This window comes from Mustela erminea, chromosome 6, assembly GCF_009829155.1.
Source record: "Mustela erminea isolate mMusErm1 chromosome 6, mMusErm1.Pri, whole genome shotgun sequence".
In the NCBI taxonomy this organism is placed as follows: domain Eukaryota; kingdom Metazoa; phylum Chordata; class Mammalia; order Carnivora; family Mustelidae; genus Mustela; species Mustela erminea.
The window spans coordinates 17,643,970-17,660,408 of NC_045619.1; the positions used below are offsets into that span (position 1 = coordinate 17,643,970).

The window sequence follows — 16,439 nt, forward strand, 5'->3', positions numbered from 1 at the left end:
GGGGCCCAGGTATTACTCCTTGGAACCAAGGGACCTTGGCATTGAGATGTTTGGTAATGGTGGTCTGGAAAGCATGTGTGATGGCTTCATTCAGTCATTTCTTACCTGGTCCTTTCTTAGATGTTATCTGTTCTAGGGAAATCATTCATTCCTTGTCCCTTCCAAGAAGGACATATGCTGTTTGCATTATGAGGCATGTGTTGAGTGGGGTGGAGGGGTACAGGTCCTAGCAAGAGTAGAAGCCGGAAAAAAAGCAAAAGAAAAAGCAATTTTTTTTCTCTCATGGGGTCCGTTTGCTTTCTCTGTCTCAATAATAGTTATTAAAGAAAGGTAAGAGGGAGTTCACTCAGGTCCTGTGGTAGAGTTTTGCAGAGGGGAAGAGAGATTGGACCCAACCCCATATCCAAAGAGAAGTTGGGCAGAGGGGGGTCAGTAGATAGAAAATTACCAAGAGGAAGCACTGGTGGGGAGAGGATTCTGGCCTGATAGACCCAACAGGATTCTTGCTGAAGGCAGGCTGGTGGGGTCGGACTTCACCTGGGATGTGACGGGGAAGGAGGAACCCAGCCTGGTATTGAGGGTGATCAGACTGGTAGGGGTGGGAGCCTCCTTCAACCGACTTTGCAGGAGTCTTGCTAAAATTGGGCAATGCAGAGATGAACACAGAAGTCTAAAAGTTGAGGCCTACTTCAGAAAGAGTGATAAGAGCCTGAGCAGAGTTTGGTCAAGGAGAGTTTTTTTTTTGTTTTTGTTTTTTTTTTTTTAAGAATTGATGTATTTATTTGACACACAGGCTTCCTGCTGAGCAGAGGGCCTGATGTGGAGCTTAAGCCCAGGACCCTGGGATTATGACCTGAGCCAAAGGCAGAGGCTTAACCCACTGGGCCACCCAGGCACCCCAGTCAAGGAGAGATTCTTTGTTGGTTTCTGTGTTTAAGAGAGGGTTGTGGATATTATGCTGTGGAGACCATCAGTGTTCACATCTGCAGGGTCTGACCACTTCTCTTGAAGGGTTGAGAGAAGGGTCTTTGTGAGTCTGGAGAGACAGAAGCAACACACCCTTCCTTTGGCACCGGCTCATACCCTTTCCTAGCCGAGTCCACGGACTGAACGACTGGGGACGCTCTAGGTTCAATTACGAAGTTGTGAAGTTTTGTCTTTGGAGTTTCTGTCCCTCTGCTCTCTGTTCCCTGTCTCGCTTTGCACTTTCAGTTTTCCACTTGCCTGGAGATAATTTCCCTCTTACCTCTCCCCAGGAATATAACCTCTTCCTGCATTTGCTCCCAGGAGGAATGTGATGTTGCTAATTTCTAACACTTAAGTCCAAATCCATATTTAGCCTTTCTAAGAGTATTTACCTGTAAAAAAGTAGCCCAAATAAGGGAATGTATATGGGTAAAATTACGGGTGCGACATAGTAGTGGGGACATGGAGAGGAGCTTTGGGATCTGAGTACCTGGGTTCAAATTAGTAACAGGGAGAACTTAACATTTGGTATCTCATTCATTTCTTCACTGGTAAAATGAAAGTGGGGATACTATCTTGTTCACAGGATGGTTGTGAGGGCTAAGGGATCCCGTATGTAAGGTGTTTAGCAGAATGCCCGGCACATACCAAAAGAGTTCATTAAATTGAATTCTTAGTATTACTATTTTGCTCCCCACCAGGTCATTTTTTAGACACTGGATACCAGATAAGCCTCCTCCTGTTCCTCTTCAGATTAGCACAGTGAACAGAGAAGGGACTCTTCTTTACAGAAGCAAAAAGCGTGGCAGTAGAACCATTTCCTCGTGAAAGAAAAATCTAAGCATGAAACATACTGTCTGAGTCATTTCTGCTTCCCCGGGCTGCCCCATCGCAAATCCAGAGCTCGTGGGGTGTGAATCATAGATCTTTGATATCACTTGTCCATTCCACAGGGATGGCCTCTGTTGCGGCCCACCTGACCATACCTGGGTGCCTTTGGCCCAGCCCTCACTGGCAATGGTCAGCCTTCTGAAACAATGGAAGGCCTTTCATCTTGTTGAAGGTTGCCTTTAGCCAACCACATCTTTCTTAACACCAGTTAAGACCAGGAGAGATTTTGCTGTGCAGCTCGACTCACCTCTCACACGGGGGTAGAGCCTTTGCCCTGGTGGCCAGGGCCCTTGTGACAGCTGTCATGCACTACAGAAATGAGGGGCACCTGGATGGCTCAGTGGGTTAAACCTCTGCCCTTGGCTCAGGTCATGATCTCAGGGTCCTGGGATCGAGCCCCGTATTGGGCTCTCTGCTCAGTGGGGAGCCTGCTTCCTCCTTTGTCTCTCTCTCTCTCTCTGCCTGCCTCTCCACCTACTTGAGATTGAAATAAATAATATCTTTAAAAAAAAAAAAAAAGAAATGATCTATGGGATCCTGAGAGGCTTGTGGCGTGGGGCTGGGTAGGGCTGGGTAAGTGAGGTTAAGTACAAAGAAAAGGACAGAGAGCAATAAACAAACTGTCTTAGGAGGAGCAGTAGTTATGTTTTCAGCAAAGTAAATGCCGTCTACTCCTTCTTGACTTTGTACCCATTCATTAGCCTCCTCTTCAAGGTCAAGTTTCTTCCTCCCTTCCCACTTACTGTCATTTAACTTCTGCCTCGACCCAGCTCCATTTTACTCTACTCCAGCCAACGTCATCAGGAACATGTTAAATGTGTCCCTTTGCACATTTTTGATCTTGTTGGCCTTCTCCTGCTGAAGTGTTGATGATGTCAATGACTCCCTTCCCCAAAAAACCCTCTGCTGGTTCCTGAGATGCCTTCTCTCCTGGCTCTGTTTTCTGATGATCCCTGCTCAGTTTCTTTTGTGGGTTTCCTATCTCTCTCTTTTCCTCTCTCCCTCTGAGTGTTGTCCCAGTGGTGTTGCTGTTTTGGGTTCAGTTCATGGAGGCTGTGCTTGGATGCTGGTCTCAGCAGGAGTCTTAGCATCTCAACCTCACCTGTGCCTAGGGCTTTAGCCATGAGGCGCTGGCTTCTCTTCTCCATGTCCTTCTCAGTCCTCTATCATCTATTGGATGCCTCCGTTGTGTATTCCAAATTATTTGGGCATTTCTGAGTCCGCATTCTCAAGATTGAACACATTCCCTCCCCCCACCCACCCTGATGAAATGCATCTTCTCCTGTTTCACCCAGTGTGGACACCAAGGCATCGTCTTAATTATATTTATGATCAGTCACTATGCGGAAGACATTACATGCGTTTTTCTCTTCAAATTGAATCTTCAAAACAATTGAATCTTCAAAACAATTTGTTATTTTATTTATTTGTTTGAAAGAGAGAGAGAGCGAGAGAGCACAACAGGGGCAGAAAGGTGAGGTTCAGGAGGTTAGAAGGCTTGCCCAGCTTTGAAGCAGTAGAATGTGGATCAACACCCAGGGCATCTGACCACAGGGTGTCTGTGCCTCACTAGCCACCCTCAGGCCTGTCGGACTTGAGAGCTCAAGCTCCTGACCATGTCACTCTACTGCGACCACAGCGATCACCCACTGCTCCCAGTACTGGGGCCACAACGTTCAGGGAGCGCCCAGCCTCCGCAGGTCTGTTTCCTCCAGGCCCACAGCATCTGCTCAGACCCTCGTGCTTCCCGTGGACTAAGTGACCTCCCTGCCTCTGGCCTTCCCCTGCACACTTCCAGCCAGGCGAGTTTATCAAAGTGCACATTGGATCACATCATTGTCTTAATGAAATCTCACTGTTAAAGACCAAAAACCCTTAGATCCGCACACAGTGCCCTTCGTGTGTGTCTGGTCCTCTGTTTCACTCTCCAGCCTCTGCTCCAACCTTGGGAAGTTCTCTGTGGGCAAGGATTAGTCTTCCTCATCCTTGAGCCCCAGCCCTGAAGGTTTGTTGAATGAATGAATGCTTCTTTGATGTAAAACTTTAATTAAATGTCTCTTTTCTAGATTCCAAAGGAAGCAAGCAATTGAATATTATAAACAAGTGATACAAATAAAGGAAAACGCAGGGACTTTTGCCACCTCCTCACTCGTCAGGAAGCAGCTGAGCGTCAGCCTCAGTGACACCTTGTGTAAATTAGGTAATTGTCAGTGTGTTTCTATTAGAAGCCGGGGACTTTTCCCTCTGACCTGCATGCTTTGCTTATTTTTAAAATGTCTTCATTTCTGAAGCAGGAAAGTCCTGTTCCACAGACTTTCAAATTTTTAGGCTCCTGGTGTACCTTCCCTCATTAGGAACGTATCTTAGTCTGCTTGGGCTGCTAGAACAGGATGCCATGGACTGGCAGGCCTGAGCAACTGAGGTGTATTTCTTCAAGTTCCAGAGGCCGGGAAGTCTAAGGTCAAGGCGTTGGTAGACACGGTGTCTGGTGCAAGTCTACTTCCTGGTCCACAGACAGCTCTTTTCTCGCTGTGTCCTCACATGGTGGAAGGAAGGGCACCTCTTATATGAGGGCGCTAATCCCATTCATGAGGGGTTCACCCAGATGACCTGATCACCTTTCAAAGGCCTCATCTCCAAATACCATCATTTGGGGGTTAGGACTTCAACATAAGAATTTTTTTGGGGGAGCACAAATAGTCTGTAATAGAAAGAGATCTTGTTGTTGTTGTTGTTGTTGTTTTAAGATTTTTTTTTTTTTTTTGAGAGAGAGAGAGAGAGAGAGAGCACAACAGGGGGAGGGGTAGAGGGAGAAGCAGGCTTCCGTCTGTGTGGGGCACCTGAGGCAGGGCTCCATCCCAGGACCCTGAGATCATGACCTGAGCCAAAGGCAGACGCTTGACTGTCTGAGCCACTCAGGCGCCCCAGAAAGAGATCTTCTAGAAGTCTTTCCATCCCATACTCACTCACGTGACGGGACACCATGCCCAGCCACTCCTGTCAGGGTAGGTTCCCTTCCTCCTTCCGATTCTGTTTTAAGTCACTGTTTGTATAGGAATCGCCTGTTCATGCTTAATCCTGTGACACTAAAGTAACAGGTGGCTGAAAATCACAAGTGGCTCTTCGCATGGACCCACCTTTGATTTTATATATAGAACGTAAGACTCAGTGCCTCAGACCTGGCCCAGAGATTTGAAGGCAATTTCTGATTAAAGATAAAAATCAAGGGGTGCCAGGATGGCTCAGTTGTTAGGCATCTGCTTTGGCTCAGGTCATGATCCCAGGGTCCTGGGATCGAGCCCCTCGTCGGGCTCCCTGTTCAGTGGGGGGATCTGCTTCTCTCTCACTCACTCCCCCTGCTTGTGTTCCCTCTCTTGTTGTGTCTCTCTCTGTCACATAAATAAATAAAATCTTAAAAAAAGAAAAAGATAAAAATTAAAAACTTGAAATGACAGTTAAAAATGGAATTGAAAATGTGGTCTTAAACCTGAGGAGGGGGGGTGGTTGGGTGTACTCACTCTTCTTGTTACTCGTTGTTTCTGGTGTTTCTCTTTTGCTTCTCTTCACAGAGGTTCTGATTCTTTCTTTGGGTTTCTTCCACCAGTGACGTTATTGCCTGTGGCTTGTAGTGCGTGCTGACTTTCTTCTTCACTGGCACTACTGTTACTGGACCCTAAAATCAGTTTCCTGTGTCTGAGGCCCTGTTAGCTAATCTGTGAGCCACCGCGTCAGAAGTAGAGAAAGTTTTATTACCAGAAGGGCAGACAGATGGGCAGTCAGGGGATGGGTCTCGAACCTGCCTTGTCTTGGTTGAGCAATGACAGCTTATGTGGGGCTAATAAAATATGTGGGGGTGAGGGTGGGAACCGGATGGGCCTTGAAACCTCACAAGGAGAGGCTCAAAACCTCTGGGACATTGCGCTCTGGGGACATCTGGGCTCCATGCAATGGTCTCAGAGCGTTACTTGTTGGCTTTGTGTCTGTAGGTTATCATGTCGCCTCCCTCCTTGGTTCCTGTTGTGGGCACTGGGACAAAGAAAACAGGGACAAGGTTAATGATTCTTGCAAGGCTGTGGAGGAATGTGCTGACGTGTAGCCCGCAGGTTACAGGGGAGGAAGGGCCTAGTGACAGTTCCCATAGATGAAGAAACAGGCCCTGGTGAGGTTAGGGTTACCTATGAAGGGCGGTCTGCCCGGCTGACTGTTGATGAGCTCCCCAGAGGCCTCCTGAGAGAGGGTCCTCCTCCCCAGGCTCTGCTGTAGCCAGGGACCACAGTGGCTGGGCCCTAGCCTTCCCTGCCTCACCACTTATTGGGCCCAGGACCCCATTAGCTTGCTCTGCAAATAGGGACACATGGTGAGTTCTGTCCTTTACCTGGAGTGTCACTGCCAAAGTTGGGAACCGAGGAGACTGGAGAGTTGAGTTGGGGGCTGCAGATAATTCCCAGACAGCAGGCTGGAGGCCGGCCACAGCGGGAGGGAGGGAGGAAGGGGGTGGGGTAGGGGGTGATCAGAGCTGTGAGTCCCATGGGGCAGGGATGGGGAGGGGTTGTGCCTCCAGTGAGCGAGTTCCCTGTGTGCCTGGTAGAGACGTCTCAGCTTTATTTCTTCTACTACGTTAGACCAGAAGTCTCAAGTGCCACGACTAGAAAAATTCTGGAGTACTGTCAGGGATCATGAAATCTCATTGCCACAAGCCGTGGCCAACTTCCACCTAATCAGGTTTTCAGCCCATGCGATACTATCCCTCAGGACGGAAGTCTGGAGAAACCTCGATTGTCAAGATTGGGGGAGAGAGGAGGCGGGGGAGAGGAGGGGGCAGGGAGCATTACTGCCACTTAGTGGGTGGAGGCCATAGGCTAAACACCCTGTGGGGCTCAGGACAGCCCCTCAACAGCAAAAAATTATCCAGGCCAAATGTCAAAGTGTCAAGATTGAGAAACTCTGAGTTAATCAACCACTTTCTCCAGCGTGCATGTTTGTTGTCCATTTTACCATAAAACACGATTGCTTTCAGCCTAGTCATTTCCCAAGGAGGAAGAGGCTTAAGTACTTGATACCTGCAGGGAAAGATTATTTTCAGTCCATAGATTTAGGAGTGTGCATGTGCGTGCGAGTGTGTGTGTGTGTGTGTGTGTGCGCGCGCAGTATTTTCTCAGTAAGCGTTTTCAGGCTGAATACATGAAGGATTTTGTTTACAACCGGAAAATACAGACGCAGATCTATGCAAAAGCAACTGTACACCTAATATGGTTGCTTTGTATGAATAATTTGTTCCTGGTGGTGGAGTCTGGACTATGACGGAGGTATAACGTATTCATTACTCTCAGATAACAAGTTTATTGTCACGTACATCACACTTACGCATGGGAGTGCTCAGCAATGCCACAACTCCAAGGGGGTGGTTAGGACTTGGGGTCTGTGCACCTAACTTGGCAGGGGAAAGGGAAGGGGGGAAAGGACAAGGACATTTAATAGAAAAGCAAATTATTTTTTGGAAAGGTGAATGAACCTTAGGAGAATAAATGAGGTGTCATTTGTAACCATGTCTGTCTAGGTGTGGTGCCAGCTTCTTGTGTCCCAGAAGAGAAGATGTGAGTTGCCCTGGGGAGGGAATTTATAATGCTTGAGTCCTTTTGGGGGACTCTGCTTTTAGGCACATGCAGGATTTTAAGAACTCGAAAGCCTTCCACTCAAAGTAATCCTCCGGTCATTAGGAATGTGGCATGCTTTGGGGTAGCCTTTCCGGACCTCCTTTGCCTACCTTCAATGGAGAGTGTCTTTCTGAATGGAATGTGTTTGCGTGGACTCCATCAAATAAGAAGTAAGCCACCGGCTCCTCACTATGCACCTTTGTAAACCAAGTCTTAGGCCCACTGTAGTAAAAGTGTTACCAAATGTGGGTCATCAGAGCACTCCTTCGACGCTATGTAGTTTTGCATCAAGGAAAACAAGAGCCACAGTATACTGACCACTGCCAGTTATATATTCAGTGCACATGTATTTTAATCCTTTATAAACTGTAATGCGTAATGCAATTGTAAGCATGTTTTATCTTACCCAACTAGTTTGTAGATCTGGGGTGGTTTGGGAGAATTACGTGCCCTCGAAAGAAAAACAAGCCCCCTACTGTCCCCCATCCCCCCGGAAGCACTTCGCTTGAAGTTGCGCACGCCAATGAGCAGGTACAAGAAGTTGCTAACATAAGTCACTGCTTGCATCTGCCCATTGTGACTTTGGATCGGAGGCCCATGTATGAAACTATTGGTTCCTTTTGTCTCTAGCTTGTCTTGCGGGGCCATTTCCTAGGGTGCTCTGCAGTGGGCGACCTACCACTTTGAAGTTGTCCCTTAGGTCCTTCAACATAAATTTTATGAATGCCATATGGCCTGTATTTCCATTTAGATCATCCTACACATACCTTCTAAATTTGGGAACAATCTGTCTTGGTCTTTTCTGGTTGCAGTCACAGACAAACAGGTGGAAATAAGGTTCCCTGTGCCTGGAGGACTGTCCTAAGTGTAGCCGGGATATGAAAACAAAAGACAACTTTTGCCTTTCATTAACCGCTTTCTTTGTTAGGAGGCAAAACAAGCCTACCATAGAAGCTGTAACATGTGGAAGGTTTAGCACATGGCCCGAGTGGAGGAGACTGGACTGGGTTTGAGTTCTCGTGTGGCTACAATCTGGCATGGGATCCCAGCAAGTCACATCCTCTTGGACCCAAGTCCATCTCTGGCCCTCTTTGTAAAATAAGGGTGTTGAGTGCTTTGAGGTCCTCTGCAGAGTTGATAGTCCACACTTAAGTGCAAAGGAAGACAGTGATCAATAGCAGGAGGTTTTTCAGGGAAAACCTCTTGCGAGGAACCCTTAAGGAGGTCAAGGGTGTGAACTGGCAGAGAAGGGCGTGGTTCTAGGGAGAAGACCTGCATGGACAAAGGTAGGAATAAAGAGAGATGCGGAGGGGGTCACGGGGGCTGTCATGAGGGGCTATGGGAAAAGGTAGGACAGGAGGTGAAGACGCAGGCGAGCAGGCAGTGGTGGCAGCAATGTACTGGTCTGTAGGCAGACCTGCGTGTGGGCAAGTGGAGATTTAAGTCTGAAGAAGCCTGGGGGGCGGGGGGTGGTCCGTGATGCTCCTGTGGGCTTATTCTCTTCTGGAGATTGTTTTGGAAATTATTCACGGTTAGTTAGAGCTCATTAAGGCTGTCTACAGTCTGTCTCCCTGTTCAGAGTAAAACGAATTTCCTGTCCATTATTGGGGAGGAAGAATTCCTGACCCTTCAGAGGGATTGGGGGGGGGGGACCTGGGGTCATTCCTTTAATGTAGCTATCACGAGAGGTTTCTAATACAATATGCCATGCCAGAGGTCCTCACAGCTGGACTAAGAAACAAGTCAACACGAGACAGATTAACAGGAGAACATCAAATTTAATAGCGCACATTTGGGGAATCCACACAGACATAGAAATTCTAAAGACAGGCAGAATGGGGGATATATGTCAGCCTGAACTAAGGAGAACGGAGGCTTCAGTGGAAAGGGACACAGTTTATGGGGACAGTGAAGAACAGGGGTCGGTTATTGGGCATTTGCCCTGCTGTACCAATGGGTCACTCAGATAAAACCTATTTCTGCTAACAACCCTTATTCTGGGTAAGCCCCCAGTTTTTTTATTTGAGAGAGAGAGCGAGAGAACGCGCACAAGCAAGGGGAGCAGCAGAGGGAGAGTTACTGAGGGGAAACATCAGGGGTAAGAAATTCTGGGTCAATAAACCTAACGGTGGTCTTGCTGAAGGCAGGCGTTACCTGGGGTGTGATGGGGAATGAGGAACCCGATGTCCAGGGTGATCAGAGTTGAGGATGTTAAACGGACTTAGCAGGATTCTTGCTAAAACTGGACAATGAAGAGATGGACATGGAAACCCAAAGTGAGACCTGGTTGAAAAAGAGCCTGAGTAGAGTTTAGTCGATTGTAGATTCTTAGGTGACAATGTGTGTTTTAGTTCCTGGGGATATAGCAGTGAGCGGGACAGAGAGAGACCAGCGCTGCCATTACTGGCTCACACTGAGGCAGAGAGCTGTCAGATGACTAGAGACACAACCGCGTAGCTGCGTAGTTCTATGGAGATGGTAGTTAGGCAGCTGGGTACACAGGAGCTTCTATAACCGTGGAAAATGCTCTCCTGGCAAAATCTAAACACTAACGGGATGTGGATCTGTTGGGGGGAGGGGATGCCCTGGGGAGGTTTGTCTGGAAGTGATGGGGATACTGACTCAGAAGGGTGAGAAATCATCTTGCTAAGTAAAGAGGGGTAGGGTGGCGAGAGTCATCCAGGCAGCGGGAACAGAAATTGCAAAGCTGGAAGGAGCTAGAAAGGCCAAGGTGGCCAGAATGCAGAGACCAATGTTGGGGAGAGGGTGCCCGAGGAGAATGTCAGAGAGGTACTGGGTGGAACACATTCCCCCAGGCCTGGTCAAGGATTTGGGGTGTCACCATAAGAGTAGTTGCAAACCAGTGCGAGGCTTTTGCCAAGCAGAGGGATTGGGGGGGGGGACCTGGGGTCATTCCTTTAATGTAGCCATCACGAGAGGTTTCTAATACAATATGCCATGCCAGAGACATGAAGAAGCTCAAAGGATCCTTTTTTTTTTTTTTTTCTTTTGTGGCAGTGGGACAGAAAGAGAGAGAATCTTTTTTTTTTTTTTTTTTTTAAAGATTTTATTTATTTACTTGACGGACAGAGATCACAAGTAGGCAGAGAGGCAGGCAGAGAGAGAGGGGGAAGCAGGCTCCCCGCTGAACAGAGAGCCTGATATGGGGCTCGATCCCAGGACCCTGGGATCATGGCCTGAGCCGAAAGCAGAGGCTTAACCCACTGAGCCACCCAGGTGCCCCGAGAAAGAGAGAGAATCTTAAGCAGACTCCATGCCCAGCTCGGAGCCCAGTGTGGGGCTCCATCTCACGACCCTGAGATCATGACCTGAGCTGAAATCAAGGGTCTGACGCTTGACTGACCGAGCCACCCAGGCACCCCCAAAGGATCCTTTTTTGACACTGAGTTTCTGTTTCTTTCCAGTGTGAGTATTTTGACCTCTCAAACAGACTATGAACTCCCAGGATCAGGGGCCTTGTCAAAGCAGGAGAAAGAGTGCTAGCTGTAGGACAGGGCTCTGCCAGGGCAGGAAGGGTGAGGAAGTACATCAACAGGTTCTTTCTAGGTATTTACACAATTCACTGACCATCCAAAAGAAGCAGGAACTAGGCTCCAGGCTAACAACTTCGAAAGAAATGACCCAAATTGCATTTTAACCTATTGGAAACAATTGTCATCAGTAGACTTTACATATTTTGGTTTGGATTATAGATTAACGCTGATAAATTGCTAGCTTGAAAGTCTTGGCACCTTCTTAGTCTTTTATTATTTTATTTGGTCAACATACAAAATGCACTATAATCTTCCAAAGTGAAAGATAGTGGGCTCCCAGCAAGGATAATTCAGATTTTAATTATAGCATTTTTATGCATGAGATTATAGTAAACACATATTAAGTGAAAGATTTGTGAGGGGCAATAAATTCTACATTTTGTTTCCTCTTCTGATTATGGTTTTGTGAGGCACTTATTCAAAACTGAAATCTTTCCATGGAATATATCCTTTACAGCTTGTCTCTCCTTATTTCAATCCAGTTTCAAGACAAATCTTAACCTACTAAAATGGTTAATTCTGGAGATTTGAATACTACTCCTGGTGATGAAAAGAGGATTTTTGTTCCACACTACCTCTGACACAGAGCCATCCTCCTGTTCTCTTTTCCTGATAAGTGCTTTAAATCCGCCTTTTGAGAACTGATTTCAGTGGGAATGTGGCTTTTCATATTCCATTATGTCAAGCTGAGTGTTCTGTACCGAATTGTTTATTTTGGAAGAAGTATGGTTAGATGAACTTTATGTTACTTCCCTCTCCCTGGGATTCTTTTAAAAAAGAAATGCCAACCATCTCAGTCAAATTTAGAAGGGAGAAATTAAACAAAAGCTCTAGTGGGTGACTTTCAGTAGGGTGAGTCAGTCCTCTCTCCTCATATGACTTTTTTTAAATGCTCAGCTCAGCCATGGTCTTCTTCTCTACAGCAGTAGGTCCCTTAATCCAAAGGGTCAAGCAAGTGATACAGACAGACTGCCTTTTATTTTAACTTACACATATAAATGTAATCATTTCCCCAAACTTTTAAATTTAGGTACAAACTTTTAAATTTCCTTCCTTCCTTCCTTCCTTCCTTCCTTCCTTCCTTTGTTTCTTTCTTTCTTTCAATAATTGGGTCCTCTGATTGGAATGAGATGTCATCCTTCTCAAAATGCACCACCCACAATTTCCAGTTTTGGCTTCTGTAGGGTGAGACTTTAGACAATAGTGATGCAATCTGTGCCCGATCCTTCTAGACGGTTCCCTCTTTCTTCCCTCAACCTTCCACTATTGCCTTGTGCTGGAATTGGAAAGAATTACAGAGCATTCAGCCTATTTTTCGTAGAAAACAACTCTCCTTCATTTCACACTAAATATCTCATCAGTTTGTACTGTACTTAATTTAGTTACCAAGGTGAGACTAAGAATCCAGTTGACTCTTGGTCACGCTAGAACCCAGCAGCAAGGAACAGAAGTCTGCGGGCACAGCAGAGATGAGCCTCCTGGCTCCAGGCTCTGAGTGTGCCCTGGGCACCAGCCTGTCTTATTTTGCAGAGGAAATAGAGGGCCCTGGTTAATCCGGCAGACTCATGCATGTCTGTTAACAGGGTTTCTTTTCTACTTCTTCTGTAGATTTCATCGTATTTATTTATTTATTTATTTATTTTTAAGGATTTTATTTATTAGAGAGAGAGAATATGAGCAGGGGGAGAATCAGAGGGAGAAGGAGAAGCAGACTCCCTGCTGAGCCTGGAACCTGACTCGGGGCTTGATCCCAGGACTGTGAGATCATGACCTGAGTCGAAGGCAGGTGTTTAACCAACTGAGCCACGCAGGTGCCCCAGGTTTCATCATTTTTTTCAAAACGATTTTACTCATTCATTTGACACACAGAGATCACAAGTAGGCAGAGAGGCAGGTAGAGAGGGAGGGGAAAGCAGGCTCCTTGCTGAGCAGAGAGCCCGATGCGGGGCTTGATCCCATGACCCTGAGGTCATGACCTGAGCCAAAGGCAGAGGCATTAACCCACTGAGCCACCCAGGTGCCCCGGTTTCACCATTTTTAATGGGTCATAAGTTTATAAGTATTTTTGGTTGCAGGAGAATGTCTAATAGCCCTCATAAGCTTAGAACACTTTTTTTTTTTTTTGGAGAGAGAGCATGCAAGCTGGGGTGGATGGGGAGGGGCAGAGGGAGAGAGAGACCCTCAAGTAGGCTCCACACGAGTGTGTAGCCTGCCACGGAGCTCAATATCATGACCCTGAGATCATGACCTGACCTGAAATCAGGAGTCAGACACCGAACCAACTGAGCCACTCAGGTGGCCCTCTGAGAACACTTTTTAACCTGGAAAGGATTCTAGAGATGACTCAGCTAATTTTAAAGCTGAGAAAATAGCAGATAGGTTATATACATATCCTGGAACTACTGATCAGAGAATCCTGTTGATTAGATAATAACATAAGACCTAGTGGTATTCCAAACCCTTGCAGCTAGTAAGTAGTAGACTGAGGACTTGGAACCCAGTCTCTGACCCTCAATCCCATACTTTTTGTATTGTTTGTGGGCCCTAGGAGTTTGTACCCTTGTTGGGAAGATAAGCACATAAAAATAACTGACATCAGTGAGATGTGTGTTATGACAGATGTTGGTAGAGGGTATGGGGAGGCACATAAAAGAAGGAACAAGGAAGACTTTCCAGAAAAGGTGACTTGGCTGTGAGTCCTGACAGATGTTTGTCTGGTAAAGAAGGTGAGGAAAGCATTTCAATCAAGAAGAATCCACATGAACAAAGCAAGCTTCTGGGCATGGAGAATCCTGTCTACTATATTAAAGGGTTTGTCGGGGGAGCTGCTGTCGAATTTCCAGCACAAAGCATCCTGAATAGATTTATATTTTAGATATAATATTCTTATGGCTGAATGGAGGGTAGGACTGGTGAGAGGGAACTGGGCAGTCTCTTGTGTTAGACAAGGACTTTAGAAATGAGGAGAAAGAATGTATTTGAGATTTAGGAAGTAAATCCGACTGGGCTCTGTGTTTGATTGGATGTGGGAGGTGAGGAAAAGAGTAAGGTATCCTCCAGTTTATGACTCTACCGTAGGTCATTGCATCTTGGTAGATGAGGTTGTTGCCATTCCAGGATAGGAAGCACAGGTCAAGAGTTAGGGTGGGAGCCATGATGAGCTCATTTAGGGCATGTTGAGTTTGAATCTCATCTATGGGGATACATTCAGTAGGGACTAGGGCACCTGAGTCTGGTGCTTAGGAGCTGGAAGAATGAGCTGGAGAAACAGATTTTGGAGTCCCTAGCATATGCTTGATGGCTCAACCTGGTTGAATGGTTGAAAGAGCTAAGAAGAATATAAGACAAGAAGATGGCAGGAGATAGAACTTGGAAGAATGCTAGTACTTAAAGGGTGGGCAGAGTGAAGAGTTGTACCAAAGATGAGGATGGGTTCTAGAGGTAGGCTGAGAATCAGTAATGTCATGGAAGCTGAGAAAGGAGAGGTCTGGCAACTGACCACCAGGTTGAGAGCAGACCATTGCAACACAGAGGTCACAGGGAGCCTTGGGTTTTGGTGGAGTGGTAGGGACAAAATCCCATGAAGGAGAGAACAAGGACTTTGTTCCCTCTACCCAAAGGTGGGTTGTGCACAGGCCTTCGAATTGGTGGAGTGAACTCATGCAGTACTGAGGCAGACCATGAAAGGTTGCTGCTTGCCATCTGCATCTCGGTCCCTGTGAGCAGACTAGTCAGTGGTCTCAGTGAAAAGGGGTGGGGCGTAGGACCGCTCCACCACCAAACGCACATCTACCCTCTTTTATTATTTCCTTCTGGGCAGAAACTGAAGGCCCATGGAGATAGCCAACTGCAACTTTCTACTTTATTTGAGACAATGATGGCTTTCTCCCTCCCCTATATGTTTGTAGACATTTATTGAAATAATGTGCAAACAGCTTAATTCTCAACCTGAAGGACTTCTCACAAAGAAACTTTAGACATAGCATAGCAAACATAGACATAGCAAACAAAAAAAGACTTTGAACAAAGAACTTCTAGATCTTACATAATCCTCCTTCCTCATTACACATTTACAGCACATCTTCTGGGTGGAAAATAGAGATGGTGATTGGCTCCACTTCCTAGCGCATTCTCTCCCCACACAGCAGGGCAGTGGTGGGGGATTGGGGGTGGGGGCTTGGGGGGGGGGAGTTCACTGTTGGGCAGGGTCCACAGAGCCATTCAGGGAGACTTCCTGAGGACCTCCACCAACACCTGAGATCTTCCTTGCTACCCGTTGATGACCACCTGCAGTGCAAATCTGGGCTGGGGAGAAAATAAACACAGGCCTGGCATTGCGAAATCCCACCTATGAGGTAACCGCACATGGTAGAGGAAGCACGCGGAACAAGCTTCAATTTCAGTAGAATAAAGACTAGAAAAGGTTGTACTTTAGATGAATTCTTAAAAGGACTGAGGATTATCTTCAGATAAAATATCTTATTCTTTTTCCAGAGGAAATGGTAAAGACACCACTTAAAAAAAATATTAAGCAGTAAAAAAGTGTGTGTGTGTGTAGGGGAGGACTAGGAAAACTTACCACTTAAAATCTGAGAACAGATTTTCAAGATAGTGGGTGGGACTGTCCCCCCTCTTCTCACCTCTGATTCCCATTCCCTCCACAAGTTCAAAATGGAGACTGTAACTGATGGTTCCTTCCTACCTATATTTTTATGGAAAAATCTAATAGGGAACCAATGCAGCAGGGCGACTGGTGTTCTCTTCACCCACTTCTAGAAGTTACGGTGCTTGAATCTCAGTAAATTGGCTTTGAAGCCCAGTTCTGCTGTTTTCTGGACATAACCTCCCTGAGTCTCAGTTGTCTTACTGACCAAAAGGGGAAAATAACGTCTGCCTATAGGGTTATTCTGAGGGTTGAATGAGAAGAGGTACACAGAGTAACCAACAGAATGCCCAATTAATGTTAGATTCCCTTCCCCTCCAGAATGAAGGGTTGAAGTGAGAAGAAGTTCAGTGATTTCTCTCCAGTTTAAATGAACCCATCCTGCCGTGTCTTCTCTGCTGGGTTGGGAGGGCGGGCCAGGCTGGGTATTGCTGCTGAGCTGGAACTCTAACCCCAAGGGAGAATGGGGTGGATTGGGGTTGGGCCTAAGGCAAGGATGTCCCTTCCTGGCAGCTACAATCAATGCTTGTTTCCAGAAAGAAAGAATTGGATTATGTCTGAGGTCAAAGCTATAGATACAGGTCCAGAATGGATCCTGAGGGTAAAGGGGCCTGGGGAGCCAAGATGTTTGGCCAACAGGGAGTCTGAGAAACAGAAGCCTGAAATAGTGTGTGTGGAGGACTGTGGTCTGTGTGACAACTCAGAACCTCT

The 16,439-nt window shown here is 46.6% G+C and overlaps 1 protein-coding gene across 9 annotated transcripts in view; it reads left to right on the forward strand.

The window, feature by feature from the left end:
• LOC116592918 (putative tetratricopeptide repeat protein 41) overlaps positions 1 to 16,439 on the forward strand; it is an 85,347-nt gene that overhangs the window by 65,797 nt on the left and 3,111 nt on the right. For 7 of the 9 annotated variants that reach the window (XM_032346561.1, XM_032346567.1, XM_032346564.1 and 4 more), the window contains one exon: positions 3,924 to 4,057. In XM_032346561.1, the coding sequence (XP_032202452.1) occupies positions 3,924 to 4,057 (134 nt within the window). Of the gene's footprint in view, positions 1 to 3,923; positions 4,058 to 16,439 lie in introns of those variants that run through there. The other 2 variants (XM_032346568.1, XM_032346570.1) reach the window with 2 other exon arrangements.